Genomic DNA, 15,004 nt, shown 5'->3' on the forward strand with positions numbered 1-15,004 from the left:
AAAACTGATTTTAACATCATTACATAATCAGCTTCCTGCCTTGGGATGGAGTCTACATTCCTGTGAGGTGATTAGTGTATTATCATTACAGAATCTCCATCGTAAGTCATTACTGAAAATCTTCTAAGAAGATCATGTGATAAAGTGGCAAGCTTTGGTCTCTATTACCTTGATGAAGCCTTTCTTCAGATGTAGTAGTATTCCAGCTTCTCTCCAAGATCACTGAGGTCAACTGCAGAAGACAAGGTACAAGCTCTTCATGTATATGACTTCAGACCACAATGTAAGAGATAAATAATATAAATGTTTATTAGAGTACACATCACATTAAAAATATATCTGCGAAAAAGATAAGGCAAGATGGAAAAAGCCGAGTATTACTGCTACGTACATGGAAACACCACTGAGTAAATGGAAAGCTGGACCATAATTACTAGGTAAGACTGCTGGCCTGGGCTACTACAGATATTCCCCCCAAAATAGCTATAAATAATAACAAAATAATGCAAAAACTATATAACAGGGCAAAAATGTACCGGCTTAAATGACAAGTGGTGTTTCCATGTACACAGCAGAAATACTGGGCTTTTTCCATCTTGCCTTGTATTTTTCACAGATATATTATTAATGTGATGTGTACTCTAAGAAACATTTATATTATTATTTACCAGTGGTGGTTCTTCATTTGTGAGTTATTGGCATTATTGTATAGGTTTTTGAGTTCTCTCAAAATTGTATTGGTAACCTAAAATGTAAGAGATGACTTCTCCTGTCTTGTATGGACTAATGATGCTGCTGTAAATTCTACAATACCGCACATATCCCATCAACTAGAGTTGTGGTTTTATAACTTCAGTGCGATTTAGAGGTTGTAAGGACAAGAAAAACATGGCTGACATCTTCCAAAAACAGCCCATAGGTTGTGAGGCATTGTAGCTTAGCCTCATTCACTTCAATGTATCTGAGCTACAAAAATAGGCACAACGTAAATCCTCCTGTGTCATTGTTTATGGAAGACAGTAGCCATCTTTTTCTAATTCTATAGGATACATTAAATGATTTTGTCCAGACATCTGATGTTACACTGATGACTACCTTTGAACCTGTGGAGAACAGTCATGTCCTATTGGAAGGTACAATATGCTCCATAATAGTAATGTTCTCATCACACAGGAAGCCTCACTTTATGTCATTCCGTCTAATAATAATTATTACTATAAACCTCTAGTGGTAGATTTACTAACCAACACGGATGGCTGGATTCTAATTGTTTAAAATTCCTTTAATTTACCTGATTTTTGGGACAAGTTCTGGTTTGTCTCCATTAACCTAAAATCAATTTCTTCATACACCGGATCATGGAAAGAACCCGAACTGATGTTTCTAAGAACTGAGAAAAAACTTGTTTTATATGAAGAGATAATAATACATTGGATCCACAGAGCTCCACATAGAATATAATACAACCAACATAGAATCATAAACTCCATCATTGTGTATTTATACGCCATCATGCTGTCTACATACATGTCACCGCTAACAGCCAATTAGTGGCCTCAGTGGTGATATCTGCAGTAATGGATTGTCACAGCTGAGCCTCTGGAGAGCAGAAGAAATGGGGACAGGAGCAGAGACACTGGAACCAGAACACCCTGACCAGGTGAGTGGTGTTTTTTTATTTTATTTTATTGATTGTTGTTTTTATTTTGTGATCATTTCCAACCTCTTCTAATCTCAGACAATGCCTTTAATGTGAGGAGTATAATACTGACACAATCTTTAAGGGGTTGTCCAAGTTATTTGTAACGATTACCTATTCTTAGGATACAGTAGTTCATCAATATCAGATTGTATAAATACCACGGCACTCCAGAAAATACTGTATATTAATATTAGACATTTATTTTATCCATCCAAGTAAATAAACAGACTTTGGCCAATGTTAAGGTCCAACCTGGACCTTGTTCATGGCCTCTCTCCCAGGTTGCAAGTTCAGTACAAGGATTCTCTTTACAGGTTCCATTCACAGTGGTGACTTTAGGCACAGACTTAAGTTGGTCTATTTCTTTAGCCCAACACATAGACACAGGTCTCTCCTCCTTCTCTCCCTGGCAGTGTGTTTTTCATTAGAGACTGCCAGGGAGAGAAGGCGGAGACACCTGTGTCTATGTGTTGGGCTAAACAAATAGACCAACTTAGGTCTGTGCCTAAAGTCACCTCGTGAATGAAACCTGCAAAGTGAATCCTTGTACTGAACTTGTAACCTGGGAGAGAGGTTGTGAACAAGGTCCAGGTCGGACCGAAACATTGGCCAATGTCCTTATATTTACGTGGATGGATTAAATACATTTCTAAGAGCAATATCTTTTCTGGAGTGTTGTGGTATTTATTCAATTTTGTTTTGAGATTTTTTTTTTTTACCACTGATCACCACCTTACTTACCTGGAGTGCCAACCAGTCTTCCACTTATATTAATATCATGTTGGCAGGGGTCTGACACCCGGCATCCCCTCTGATTAGCTGGTTGAAGGGAAGGCGCACTTCTCTTTATTGTTTACCGTCTCAACCACAGCTGTGTTAAAAATACAGTCCTCTGTGATGTTCAGTCTGGGGTGCTCTGTACAGAAGTCATTATTGCCCGACAGTCTTAAAGAGAACCTTTCGCGGTTAACATGATGTCTGAGTTAAAGGCAGCATGTTATAGAGTAGGAGGAGCTGATCAGATTGAAATATGAGATATGTTTTATTTGAAAAGATTCAGTATAATATATAATTTATTCATTTATATCTGTGCTCATTCTGACCTTTGAAGTAATAGAGGTGGTCCTATCAGTGATTGACAGCTTTCCCTCTATGAGGAGGAGGTCCTATCAGTGAATGACAGCCTTTATTCTATGAGGAGGAGGTCCTATCAGTGACTGACAGCCTTTATTCTATGAGGAGGAGGTCCTATCAGTGATTGACAGCTTTCCCTCTATGAGGAGGAGATCCTATCAGTTACTGACAGCCTTCCCTATATGATGAGAAGGTCCTATCCGTGACTGACAGCCTTTATTCTATGAGGAGAAGGTCTTATCAGTGGTCGACAACCTTCCTTCTAGGAGGAGGTTGAATAAATGACTGGCAGCCTTGCGTCTATGAGGAGGAGGTCCTATCGGTCATTAACAGCCTTACGTCTATGAGGAGGAGGTCCTATCGGTCATTAACAGCCTTACGTCTATGAGGAGGAGGTCCTATCGGTCATTACAGCCTTACCTCTATTAGGAGGAGATCCTATCAGTGACTGACAGCCTTTATTCTATGAGGAGGCAGTCCTATCAGTGATTGATAGCCTTCTCTTTATAGGGAGATGGTCTTATCTGATTAACAACCTTCCCCCTATGAGTGTGTACACAGAGATAGCTGTCAATTACTGATAGGACTGCCAACATGGCTACTGAGCTCAGAATGAGCAGCAGTTTTCTCATAAAACTATATATTATTCTGTAGCTCATCCTGCTCTATAACCTGCTCTATGTTTTTCACTAAGATGGTAAAGAGCTCCACTATCTTCATGTAATGGTCTGTAGGTACCCAAGTCATGTACTGTCAGAAGTAAGTGTATCTCACTACTGTCTGGAGCATATCCACATAAAAGTAAATAAAACTCCATAAAAGTTGGATTAAAAGGAGTTGTGTAGCAGTAAATATTGATAAACTATCCTTAGGTCTGACTCCTTGGACCACCACCAATCAGATATTGATTGCCTATCCTGAAAGTAGGCCATCAATATGTACCCACTAGAGATGAGCGAATCGAAGCTGATGAAGTGGAATTTGATCTGAATTTCAGGAAAAATTTGATTCGCCCCGGAGCCGAATTTGCTCACGCTTTATGGTAACGAATCGCATTTGACTGCTACATGTGTGAGGACATGGAGTAAGGAACTCTGGGAAGGCAGGATCACCCATAATGCAATGCATGCAGCCAATCAGCAGCCAGCCAGCCCTGTGATGTCACAGCCCTATAGATAGCCTCAGCCATCTTGGATTCTGCCATTTACCAGTCTACTTAGTGCAGGGAGAGACGTCAGCAGGCGCTAGGGACAGTGCTAGGAAAGACTTGATTGTGGTAAAAAAATGATTTATAAGTGCAGGGAATGGAAAGGATAGGGAGGAATCATTCCACAGCATTTATGTTGAACAGGGCTCAGTAGGGGAGGTTACAGCCCGGGTAATAGGAACAATCCTATTACACCTTGCCGCACTGACTGGGGATCCAAATTGCCATTATACAGCTCTGTAATTCCAGCAAACTGTTCTTGTTATTGGGGAGCAAGTGCTGTTTATTACAAGAAAATATTTCTACAGTATGTCTTATTTGCCCTTGTGCAGTGCAGTTATATGTTGCAAAGCAGTTTTTGCCGTGTATTAGTGGCAAAAAATATATTTGCCCTTGTGCGGTGCAGTTATACATTCTAAAGCTCTGTTTGCCGTGTACAAGTGGCAAAATAAAAAAATATTCGCCGTTCAGCGTTGCACTTATATGTTGAAAAGCCTTTTGTGTAGTGTAAGAGCTCTTTCACAAGAGCGGATGCCGTGCGTGGAATCAGCTGCGTGAAAGGGAGCCAAGCCCCGTTCCAGACAGCAGAGACACGGAGCATTAACATGATTGATAATGCTCCGTGCCTCTCTGTGATCTTTTTACTACAAAATCACAGTGAGATAATATTGTCACTGTTAGGCTACATGCACACGACCAAATGTGTTTTGCGGTCCGCAAATTGCGGATCTGCAAAAAAGGATGACGTTCCGTATGAAAAAAACTAGAAAAAACATAGGACATACACAATTTTTGTTTGTGGGCCAACCGAACGGACATACTGATGCGGAGAGCACACGGTGTGCTGTCCGCTTTTTTTGCGGACCCATTGAAATGAATGGGTCCGCATCCTATCCGCAAAAAAAACTGAACGGACAAGGAAACAAACAACGTCCGTGTGCATGTAGCCTTAGGCCCATTGTAGAAATGCCTATTCTTGTCCGCAAAATGGACAAGAATAGGACATGTTCTATTTTTTTGGCGGTGCCACGGAATGGAGCAACGGATACGGGCAGCACACGAAGTGCTGTCCGCATCTTTTGCGGCCCCATTGAAGTGAATGGGTCCGCATCGGCAGCCGCAACGTTCGCTTGCATGAGGCCTTATTTTGTATTAAAAAGGTCACAGAGAGGCAAAGAGCATTATTGATCATGTTAATGCTCTGTGTCTTTGCTATCCAGAACGGGGCTTGGCTCTCTCTCACGCAGCGGATTCCACGCATGGCATCCGATTGTGTGAAAGAGCCCTAAAAGTGGAAAAAGATTAGGGCCTAATTGCCGTTCAGCGGTGCAGTTATATATTCTAAAGCCCTGTTGTCCACGGACTCACAGTATTATTTCACTACCACAGCAGACTCCCTATGTGTGTTACTGCAAGGCACAGTGTTCTACACCACTATAAAGGCTCCCTGCAGCCAGGAAATAGCTGATTTTTTAAGCGATTTGCCGCTAATAAATTCAGATCGAAAGAATTTTTTTGGGAAAAATTCGGTCAACCGGCCGAATCGAATTTTTAACAAATTCGCTTATCTCTAGTGCCCACTTTACAACCCCTTTGAGGTAAAGTTTGGTGCTGGTGTTATCTTGTTATACAGGGTGGTCCACGAAAAAGTAGCCTGCCTTCAATATCTCCAAATCAAACTGCCTAGAAGTAAATCTGTCTTAGTTTTCCATAGCAGCCAATCAAACCTCAACTTTCAGTTCCTACAGGGCTCTGGAAAACAAAGCTGAGCTCTGATTGGTTCCTATGGACAACTAAGATTTACTATTAGGCATTTTGAGATATTGGAGGCGGGCTACTTGTTTGTGGGTCACTCTGTAGATTGATATTTATTTATATTTATTTATATCAATTTAAGTCACGGCTCTGTCCATATAATTTACAATGTTTGTCATGGGTATGTTTGGATATGAATGTGTATTACAGTACTATACTCACCCTTCTTATACCACTTGGATTGTCTTAACAAGTATACTATTGTAATGACGGCAATACCGAGAAGGAGCAGAAAAATAATGGAGATGATAAGGAACACATTGGAGATAGGAGAGGTAGGTTGTGGTGTGGTAAGTTGGGCTGCAAGAAAATAGAAATAAAACATGTAATAAAATAATGACATCAATCATATACAGCAATCTAATAACTAACGGCAGAAGATCTATCCACATATCCTGTGTATTATTCCAGTTCCAGTTAATCACTTCTAATTATCTGATTTCCGGTATCGGGTAATTGTCTTTGTCGATAAATATAAAATATCTATTACAGTCAATATAATATATGAATGAGGAAGGTTAATATCAGAAGTATTATACATGTAAAGAGTCATTGCTTTATTATATGGAGGCATTTCTACGCTATAACATTTCTGTGTCACTTCTTATTGTAATATTTTACCTCTCTTTCTGGTCGATACAGTCGGAGTAATACTCTTCAGGTCTTCATGACCTATGAATGACAAAATCAAAAGCCACTTTATCAAATGAAAGTGTCCCTGCACTTGTCCCGTTTGGCATGTTGTAGAGATGAAGTGCCCTGGAGCCAGGGTACTTTGGACTACGGACGTTTGCCTTTATTGCTACTATGCAAAGTCATCAACTCCGTACTTTATTGCACTTTGAAGGGTTAACGTGCACTTTGATTTATGCTGTTGTCTGCACTTATATTGTTTTTCTGTTGTTGGACATGTATATATTTTTTTTAATCTGTTCATTTTGAAATCATTTGTAATGTTATTGCACTATATCTGCATTGCGCTGTGGAAGAGTCAGCTATTACTGAGAGACATTATGACTTTCTCCCTTTGCAAAGTTTTGGAAGGAAAACAGACTCACTCACCTTGACCCTCAAATTTAGCTCATTTTATGTCTGAAGCCTTGTTTATGTCTGAAAAAAATGCTTAGGCATTTAAACTCTATACTAAAGTCTATGGCAGGCTAAAATTGTAACATTATTTCTGTTCAGGCTGTGTTTCTCCTGTTCCACCCTTCCCACTAGAAGGTTCTAGTATAGCTAGGAACAGTATATAAGGAGAGCAGTTAAACCCCTTAGTTGTCTGCAGTCAGGGACAAGTGCTTACTAGGAGGGACTCTGCTAGGCTACATGAGTGATCAGAAGTGGATGCTGAGATGGGGATGCTGAGCCAGAGACCCCGGGTTATCAGCTCGTTCAGGGCTCCAGCTAGACAACTGAGCCACAGACCCTGGTCCACCAGTCTTTGGATATGATGCCAGCATTCTGAGAGAGAGGTACAGCTAGCTCATGCCTTTCAGCGTGAAAACAACTTCAACCAGGGAGGATACTTTGCCTGTATTGTTTTAAAGGGAGTCTTTCACCTAAAATGACCATTATAGAACACTAACCCCATAGTCCCCATATTTGAATGCTACTTACCGTATAGCTGTCCGTCTCTTATTTTCGCACAAAAAAACACTTTTATTCAATATGTAAATTAGGTTCTAAAAGTGCCCAGGGGCGGCGTGCAAGCGGCCGATGCCCAGGCGCCTCGTCGGTATTCATATGAAACCCCTCCCCTTTCATCCCTCTGGCCCGCCCTAGGTTCTTCAGAAATCCAGCGCCGTTCATAAGATTTGCCACGCCTGTGCACTTCATTCCCCATTATGGGCAGAGGCACAAGGCCGGCTAGATGTACGGGCCGGCACATGCACATTAAACGCTCATGTGCCTCTGCCCATATTGGGGAATGAAGTGCGCAGGAGCGACAAATCTTGTGAACAGCTCTGGTGCTGAATTTCTGAAGAACCTAGGGCAAGCCGGAGGGGTTTCATATGAAAAGCGACAAGAGGCCTGGGCCCCAGTCGCTTGCACGCCGCCCCTGGGCACCTTCAGAACCTAATTTACATATTGAATAAAAGTTTTTTTTGGCGAAAATAATTAATGGACAGCTATACGGTAAGTTGCATTCGAATATGAGGACTATAATGCAGATCATGGGGTTAGTGTTCTATAATGGTCATTTTAGGTGAAAGACTCCCTTTAAACTTGAGTTCCTCCAGTAAAGAAGTGAGTGAATGAGCAATTATCACAATAACGGCAAAAATATTTGTATGATGGAACATGTTTTGGATGTAAATGATTTACCAAGTTGTTGCTAGCCACTCATTAATAAAAAAAATCAAATAAAAGACTACCCGTCCAATAAGATCCATATTCTTTGAAGAATTATTCCAGGATTCTAAGACAACTACTTGATAAATTAGTAATAAGATAAATAAAAGCGCCCATACCATGACATATGACTCCAGCATCTTCTTTGTGGAGACAATCGCTTTTATTCCAGCGTTTAGACCAGCAATCCTCTAGATCTCGCTCATATCCTTTACATTGCACCTCACTCAGCCATATGGGACCGGTTCCATTTCCAAACATGGCCTCTGTAGTAGCGTTAATAGCTGAGCCGCATCCTATCTGTCTACAGACGACTTCTGCATCCTTCATATCCCACCCATCATCACAGATTGTTCCCCACTGTTCCTGGAAACGCACTTCCACTCGTCCTGAGCAGTTGTTCTCTCCTCCGATGAGACAAATCGTGGTATTATCTTGTATTACAAAGTAAGGACAATGATATAAAGGTAAACATGCTTTCTATACAAATATCCATATCGCTATAATATACAATATCACTCTCAAGCCATGTATTAGCACTTGTCCTACATGAAGCACCTTGTAGACCCCACTGGCTCATAATTGCTCTAATTCTAAAGTATTTATGCTAAATAAAAATACAAATAAATACTTCCTGGTCTTTGGCAAATGATTGATCAAATATCAGCCGACCATGTCATACATGTGTGTAAAAATTTGATTCGCCATGAAGGCAGATTTCCTTGTGCTTCATGTGAACGAATCACTTTTCCTAAAATGGTGGATGAAAAGTTATACTCAGCTCATTCACTTGATTGCGAAAAGGTCGCATGTTCCATCTTCATTGAAGAAAACCTACCAAAGGTCTTTTGGAGGATTTTCTTCAATCAAGATGGGAGTGGACATATAATTTATATTTTTATTTAACACTGGATTAATCCCTGAGGAGATAAATGTGAGTCTCATATGCCGCGATCAGCGTTGAATGCGGAATCTTAGGGGTTAAATGACAGAGGGGTGGCACGATCGCCGTTCCCAGTCATTGCATCTGCTCAATACAATGAAAAATGCTTTGCGACAAAGTAATTCGTAACGAGTCAAATTTCTAGCTGAAGTTAGGCGAAGCTGGCGAATTTAATTTTTTAAAACCTTACTCAACTCTAATGACCACTTAAATGAACAGAGGGTGGACATCGTCTAAAGTATATCTGTCATCGATCAGACTATACTGCCTTATTGAAGAGTAACATTACTTTAGGACAGGTCTGTTCTCCTATCAGCCAAAACAGAACAAGACATTGGCCTTTTTGGTTCATAAGAGCAATAAAAATTCCATACTACAAATAGTTACGAGATTGGTGTATTCATAATGGGGGCCATCCTTACACCTACCCTTTCCCTCCTCACAGTAATGCAGATACATACCATCCAGCCATCAATTAGGGGTATAGACAGTGAATGGAAGGCTCCGTTTATAAATACTCTGAGCTCATAACTGTCTAAGGTATTCTTTGAGTGCTCCTAAGGCACAACTTTACGTTTTTTTTGTTTTGGCCAATACTAGAGCATATTAGTCTGTACTACCCTTATATTTGGATGCCTAGGCTGGTGACAGATAAAGAAATACCGTTCCCACACCAGACGCTTGTCCACCTCCTCCACGTCCTCATCAATAGACATTATCCTAACAGAAGCAGGGCAGAGCATTGCTTCCACTGCCCTCCCTCATTTAATGTGTGTAACCTGAAGTGTTGCCATGTTGTCTTAGAACTGGTGAGTCTGGGCCAGAAAAGCCACAGAGCCGATTGGTCGCCGATGTGCAACAAGAAGCAAACATCTCACTGGCTGTCTCTCTGCCTACTACAACTGGGCAAAGTGGTCAAAGAAGGAACATTGTTGATGTGCTTCATTTGGGGGGTATAATACATGCTCCCTGCATGGCATAAATCTAGTCACACTTTTTGAAAAAGCACACTGGCCTGAAGAAGGTCCTGGCAATGTCCAGGAGACTGTCCTCACATTTCAACCATTTATTTTTAGGACTAAGAACACCCCCTGACTGATTTTATCTTCAAAAAGTTTCAATGGGAGAAAATGATCTGTAATGACTATTCTCTGCTCTGAAATATGACTGTATCCTGTGAATGATCAGTCGGTAAAGTACTGGTACTGACCTGGGCACGGCTGATATGTTGGGCTCCTCTGAGCTGGTTTTCTGGTTTCCTCACCTAAATATCAGACAGAAGACATAATAGATCATATTTGTAGTCTTGAAATATCCAGAAATATCAAGCACTTTCCACGTGCCTTCACATCTACATTGTAGCCTCTGTAGTAGATTCTGTCTGAAGGCAGAACAGTTGGAGCAGCATGTTGTGCTATATTATATAGAAGAGCCCTCACCGTGAGGGACAGTGCCATCTGTGGTCATAGAGCAGGAGGAGCTAACGTGTCATTTACTCATGAAATCTGGGCTCTGGGCTCATTTCTGTCAGTAGGTGGTTCTAAACAGCCTTCCCTGTATAAGTTAGCTGTCCATCCCTGATAAGACCACCTACCTGGGCAACTGAGCTCAGAAACAGCAGAGGTTCCAAGGAATGAGCTACAAGTTTTACTGAATAATTTTCCACACAATACTTGCTATCAATCTGCTCAGCTCCTGCTCTATAACACGTTGTCTGGAAATTGTATTATATTTCATGGTGACAGGTTCTATTTGAAACTATGGAAGCCTTCAAGGATCAAGGACATCACTCCGGTCACATGATGACCAAGAGAGGGAGTGGGAGTTGTCATTCTGTGCTGGAACCATACGGCCAGAGCAGCAGAACCACAGTTCAGAGACCTCAGGGCAGCTATGGAGAAAAAAGTGTATTAATAAGTGCAATCAATTTTTATATCAAGCTCATTAAAACAACTTTTTTCTGGACAACCCCTTAAAATTTTGCCTTTCACAGATCAATTCATAATACATTCAAATAAATTCACTTATACATTGTGCACCTTTATTCACATAATACCTGCACAGCTCACTATATAATAGTCCGATCCTCCTATTCAAGTTCATCCCCTCACTTCAGGATAAGGGTAACACTATGCACTATTTAGACATCGCTAAGAAATTTACATTAATGCCTTTCTTACATGAGTAAAGTCTAACATCTCCTATAGAGATGAGCAAATCGAAGTTAACGAAGTGGAATTCGATCCAAATTTCAGGAAAAAATTTGATTTGCACCAAATCCAAATTTCCTCACGGTTCGTGGTAACGAATCGCATTTTTTCCTAAAATGGCTGCTGCACTTGTGAGGACATGGAGCAAAGAACTCTGGGAACGAGGGATCACCCACAATGCCATGCATGCAGCCAATCAGCAGCCAGCCAGCCCTGTGATGTCACAGCCCTATAAATAGCCTCAGCCATCTTGGATTCTGCCATTTTCCAGTGTACTTAGTGCAGGGAGAGACGTCAGCAGGCGCTAGGGACAGTGCTAGGAAAGACTTGAAAACTTTTATTTTGCTGTATAGAAGTTCAGAGAAAGGATAGGGAGGAATCATTCCACAGCATTCATGTTGAACAGGGTTCAGTAGGGGAGGTTACATCCTGGGAAATAGGAACAATCCTATTACACCTTGCTGCACTGACTGCGGATCCAAATTGCCTAATTCCAGCAAACCGTTCTTGTTATTGGGGTGCAAGTGCTGTGTGATACAGCCATTAACAGGGTTTATTACAAGGAAATATTTCTACGTCTTATTAGCCCTTGTGCAGTGCAGTTATATGTTCTGTAGCTTTTTTTGTGGTGTGTTACTGGGGAAAAAAAGGCTTATTAGCTGTTGTGCGGTGAAGTGACAAAATTGCAGCCATTTTTGGGTCTATTTATTTCCTTTTTATTTATTTATTTGATCTAACAGTATGTCAGACAGAGAAGTGCCAGGCCCTGCACAGGGGAGGGGAAGAGTCCTAAATGTTTCTGGCAAAGGTCGCAACAGAGTAAGGGGGCATGGCAGCAGGAGTCGCAGCGAGAGGCCTGAGCTCCCCGTGTCATCTAACGGTCGTGTCTTGACCAGCAACCCAGCGTTCTTGAAAGGTTGGCTCTGTCATTCTCTTCATCCAAAGTGACATCAGACACCTCCAGCCAAGAATCGGTGGGTTTGTCAGACACAATCCTTAGTTGGCCTAATTTAACACCTTGTGTGTTTACACATCATCTTCCCCGATAAGGGACAATTTCTGGAAGCTTTGGAATATCAAAAAGTATGACACGTGTCGGCACAGTGTATTTTTAAACATGTATGTTAACACCATGAAATGTTTACTCATAACTTTGTATGTCAGTGTGACTCAGACATAATTTACTATTGCTGTCATTGAGTTCCAGAGCTTGGGAAGGAAGGGGAAATCATAAAAAAAATAAAAATTATGTGTCCTAGGAGGCTAAACGGGGTTAAAGAGCCAACTTTCAGGGCAATTTCGAGCAACTTCCATTCGGCCCAAACCAATTGCCCTGAAAGTTTTAGGTCCAAACTGAACTTTTTCTAAAATTTGGTTAACCGGAACCTAAATGAATCTTGACTGGTTCACTCATCTCGAATACACATGATATAGTATAATAACATAATACAGATACTCACATATTATATAAGCAATGTCTACACGGCAGGATCCTATATTCCATGGAGATGATGGACATCCCCATAACAGTTTACTATGCTTGGTGCAGTCAATATGATCCACCCAGAAGGGTCTTCTTCTAATACCATATCTTACATCCAGTTGTCCTTTTGATCCACAGTTCAGATGTTTGCAGATAACAGAGACTGACAAGTCTGGCATAACATTATTACACACTGAGGTCCAACTTCCATTATAATAAACTTCCAGCCACCCTTCACATTCATGTTTTCCTTTAACCAAGCGGATATCCAAGAATTCTGCAAGACATATACAGTATGTTTGCTTATACGAGAGAACACGGTATGTTCTTTTTTTTTTATTCTGAACCCCTAGACATTCGTGCAAAATAAGGTTTTAAAAATTCCCAACTCTTCTCGATAATATAGGCTCTGAACTGAGTACTACTGTGTATTAATTTTGCATCAGCATTCTTGTCTAGTATGTGCAACGTGCCGTTCCCAGGGCCGATCGGGTCCAAGTGTTCAGGAATGCCGAGTGGTGATGCAGCCTGACAAGTTTGTGTGCCACAGTGCTCCTACCTAGATACCATCGCTCCCCAGGGTTAGGCACCATAGCATTCAAAGAAGAGAGTTGTAGTTGGTGGAGAATAAGCCTAATCCAGACTTGGTAAATTTCAACAGTTTTACTTGAATAAACTTGCATCCAAAAAATATTTGATCTGTCTCTGGCTCCAGCAGGTTTTGTGGTAGACTGGAAGGTGAACCTGAATACTTGGCTTTATATCTCTGCTGTGCTAATCTCTGGCTTCAGTCTGGTTACAGGACTTTATGACAGTTATGGTACCTTTTGAGCAGGGTGCCTTTTACTTTTTACTCCCTCGCAATACTCAGTCCTTGAACTGCAAGGAGTCTTGGTGCTCTACAAGCTGCTTCCCAGGGTTCCTGCTGCAGGGGGACTCCCCTCACTGCGCCTTGTTGTCTCATCTCCTTCCAACTCTCAATTCCACTATTGACTGACTATAGCCCACTTCTGCCCAAAATGGGGGAGAATGAAATGGTAAGTTCCCTTCTATCTAAAGGTACTCTGCCAGACACACTGTACCTGCTGAAAAACTAGGCACATTACATGTAATAACAGTTGCAAGGCAATATTATTAAGGAAGAGTATCAGTGGACCTGGAATTGAACACACACCTGAAATTATTAGGAATGATAGTGCCCGCTCTAGGGTACTACATATGTATGGTTGTCACTTCTAGCATTAGCTATGTGATATATGTAGGAATGCCTTGGCTACAGAAGAAAGCTGTGATCTCATATATGGACTTGGAATGTGTTAATGAATATATATTGCATATTGTTTTAATGTTTTTTTGTCACATTTTATGGTGTCTGTATTTGTCATGGACGTTCCCGTGACATGTGGCAGGAGATTGGTGAGACTGGCAACATGTGGTTTGATCTGACAGGTTTTCTTTGTGGATCTAATGATCAATAGGCGTCTGTGTTTCTGGGTATGGCCACACCCCTTGCCTCCAGGTGTTGCTTATGTGGTCATTTCACCTTCCTTACTTAGAGCTGCTTCTCCCACCTTGCAGTGCGGTTTATAGCTTCAGCTTCATTTGTGGTTTGCTGGTTTGTTGATCTCGGCGGAGATCCTGGTGCTTCCTTTGCCTAATTGAAGTTAAGTCTTTTCCTTTTGTACTTTGTTTGGGTCCTGTTTGTTGCTTTTCCCTATTGTTTGGATTAGGCCTGTAGGAGACTCCTGTTCGTCCTTCCTTTTGGAGGAACAGGTAGTCTTGTCCCTGCCATTAGTACCAGGGTCCTTTAGGGCTTGATATGATTCTAGGTATTACTGCGTATGAACACACCTACCTCTGGGGTCTGTCCATACTTGTATTAAGTCAGGATTTTGGTTAGGGTGTTACTAGGAGGTGTCCATCTTTCTTTCCTAGTTCTCAGTCCTGATTCCCTGTTCCCCCTTTCCCTCTTATGCTTAGTGTGGTGTCTCCCTCCCACACTGAAGGTACCCATGTACTATGCCAGGAGTTAGTAAACCTCCGGGGCGCATTTTGCTGCTCGTGCCCGTAGGCACTGCTGCTGCAACTCCATTTATAAAATGTCTACAGCCCGTACTCCTTACACCGCTGAGAAGTCAGCGGTGTACAGAAATATCAA

General features: G+C 41.4%; 1 protein-coding gene across 1 annotated transcript in view; it reads right to left on the reverse strand.

Annotated features, from left to right (window-relative positions):
• Positions 1-185: 185 nt before the first annotated feature.
• LOC122921344 (antigen WC1.1-like) overlaps positions 186-15,004 on the reverse strand; it is a 108,500-nt gene continuing 93,681 nt past the window's right edge. Inside the window, exons 9-15 of the mRNA XM_044271321.1 lie at positions 12,824-13,123; positions 10,364-10,417; positions 8,330-8,644; positions 6,480-6,530; positions 6,021-6,158; positions 1,292-1,390; positions 186-232 (exon numbers count right to left, since the gene is read on the reverse strand). Of these exons, the coding sequence (XP_044127256.1) occupies positions 186-232; positions 1,292-1,390; positions 6,021-6,158; positions 6,480-6,530; positions 8,330-8,644; positions 10,364-10,417; positions 12,824-13,123 (1,004 nt within the window). The remainder of the gene's footprint in view (positions 233-1,291; positions 1,391-6,020; positions 6,159-6,479; positions 6,531-8,329; positions 8,645-10,363; positions 10,418-12,823; positions 13,124-15,004) is intronic.

The sequence above is a fragment of the Bufo gargarizans genome, chromosome 11 (assembly GCF_014858855.1).
Source record: "Bufo gargarizans isolate SCDJY-AF-19 chromosome 11, ASM1485885v1, whole genome shotgun sequence".
Taxonomy (NCBI): domain Eukaryota; kingdom Metazoa; phylum Chordata; class Amphibia; order Anura; family Bufonidae; genus Bufo; species Bufo gargarizans.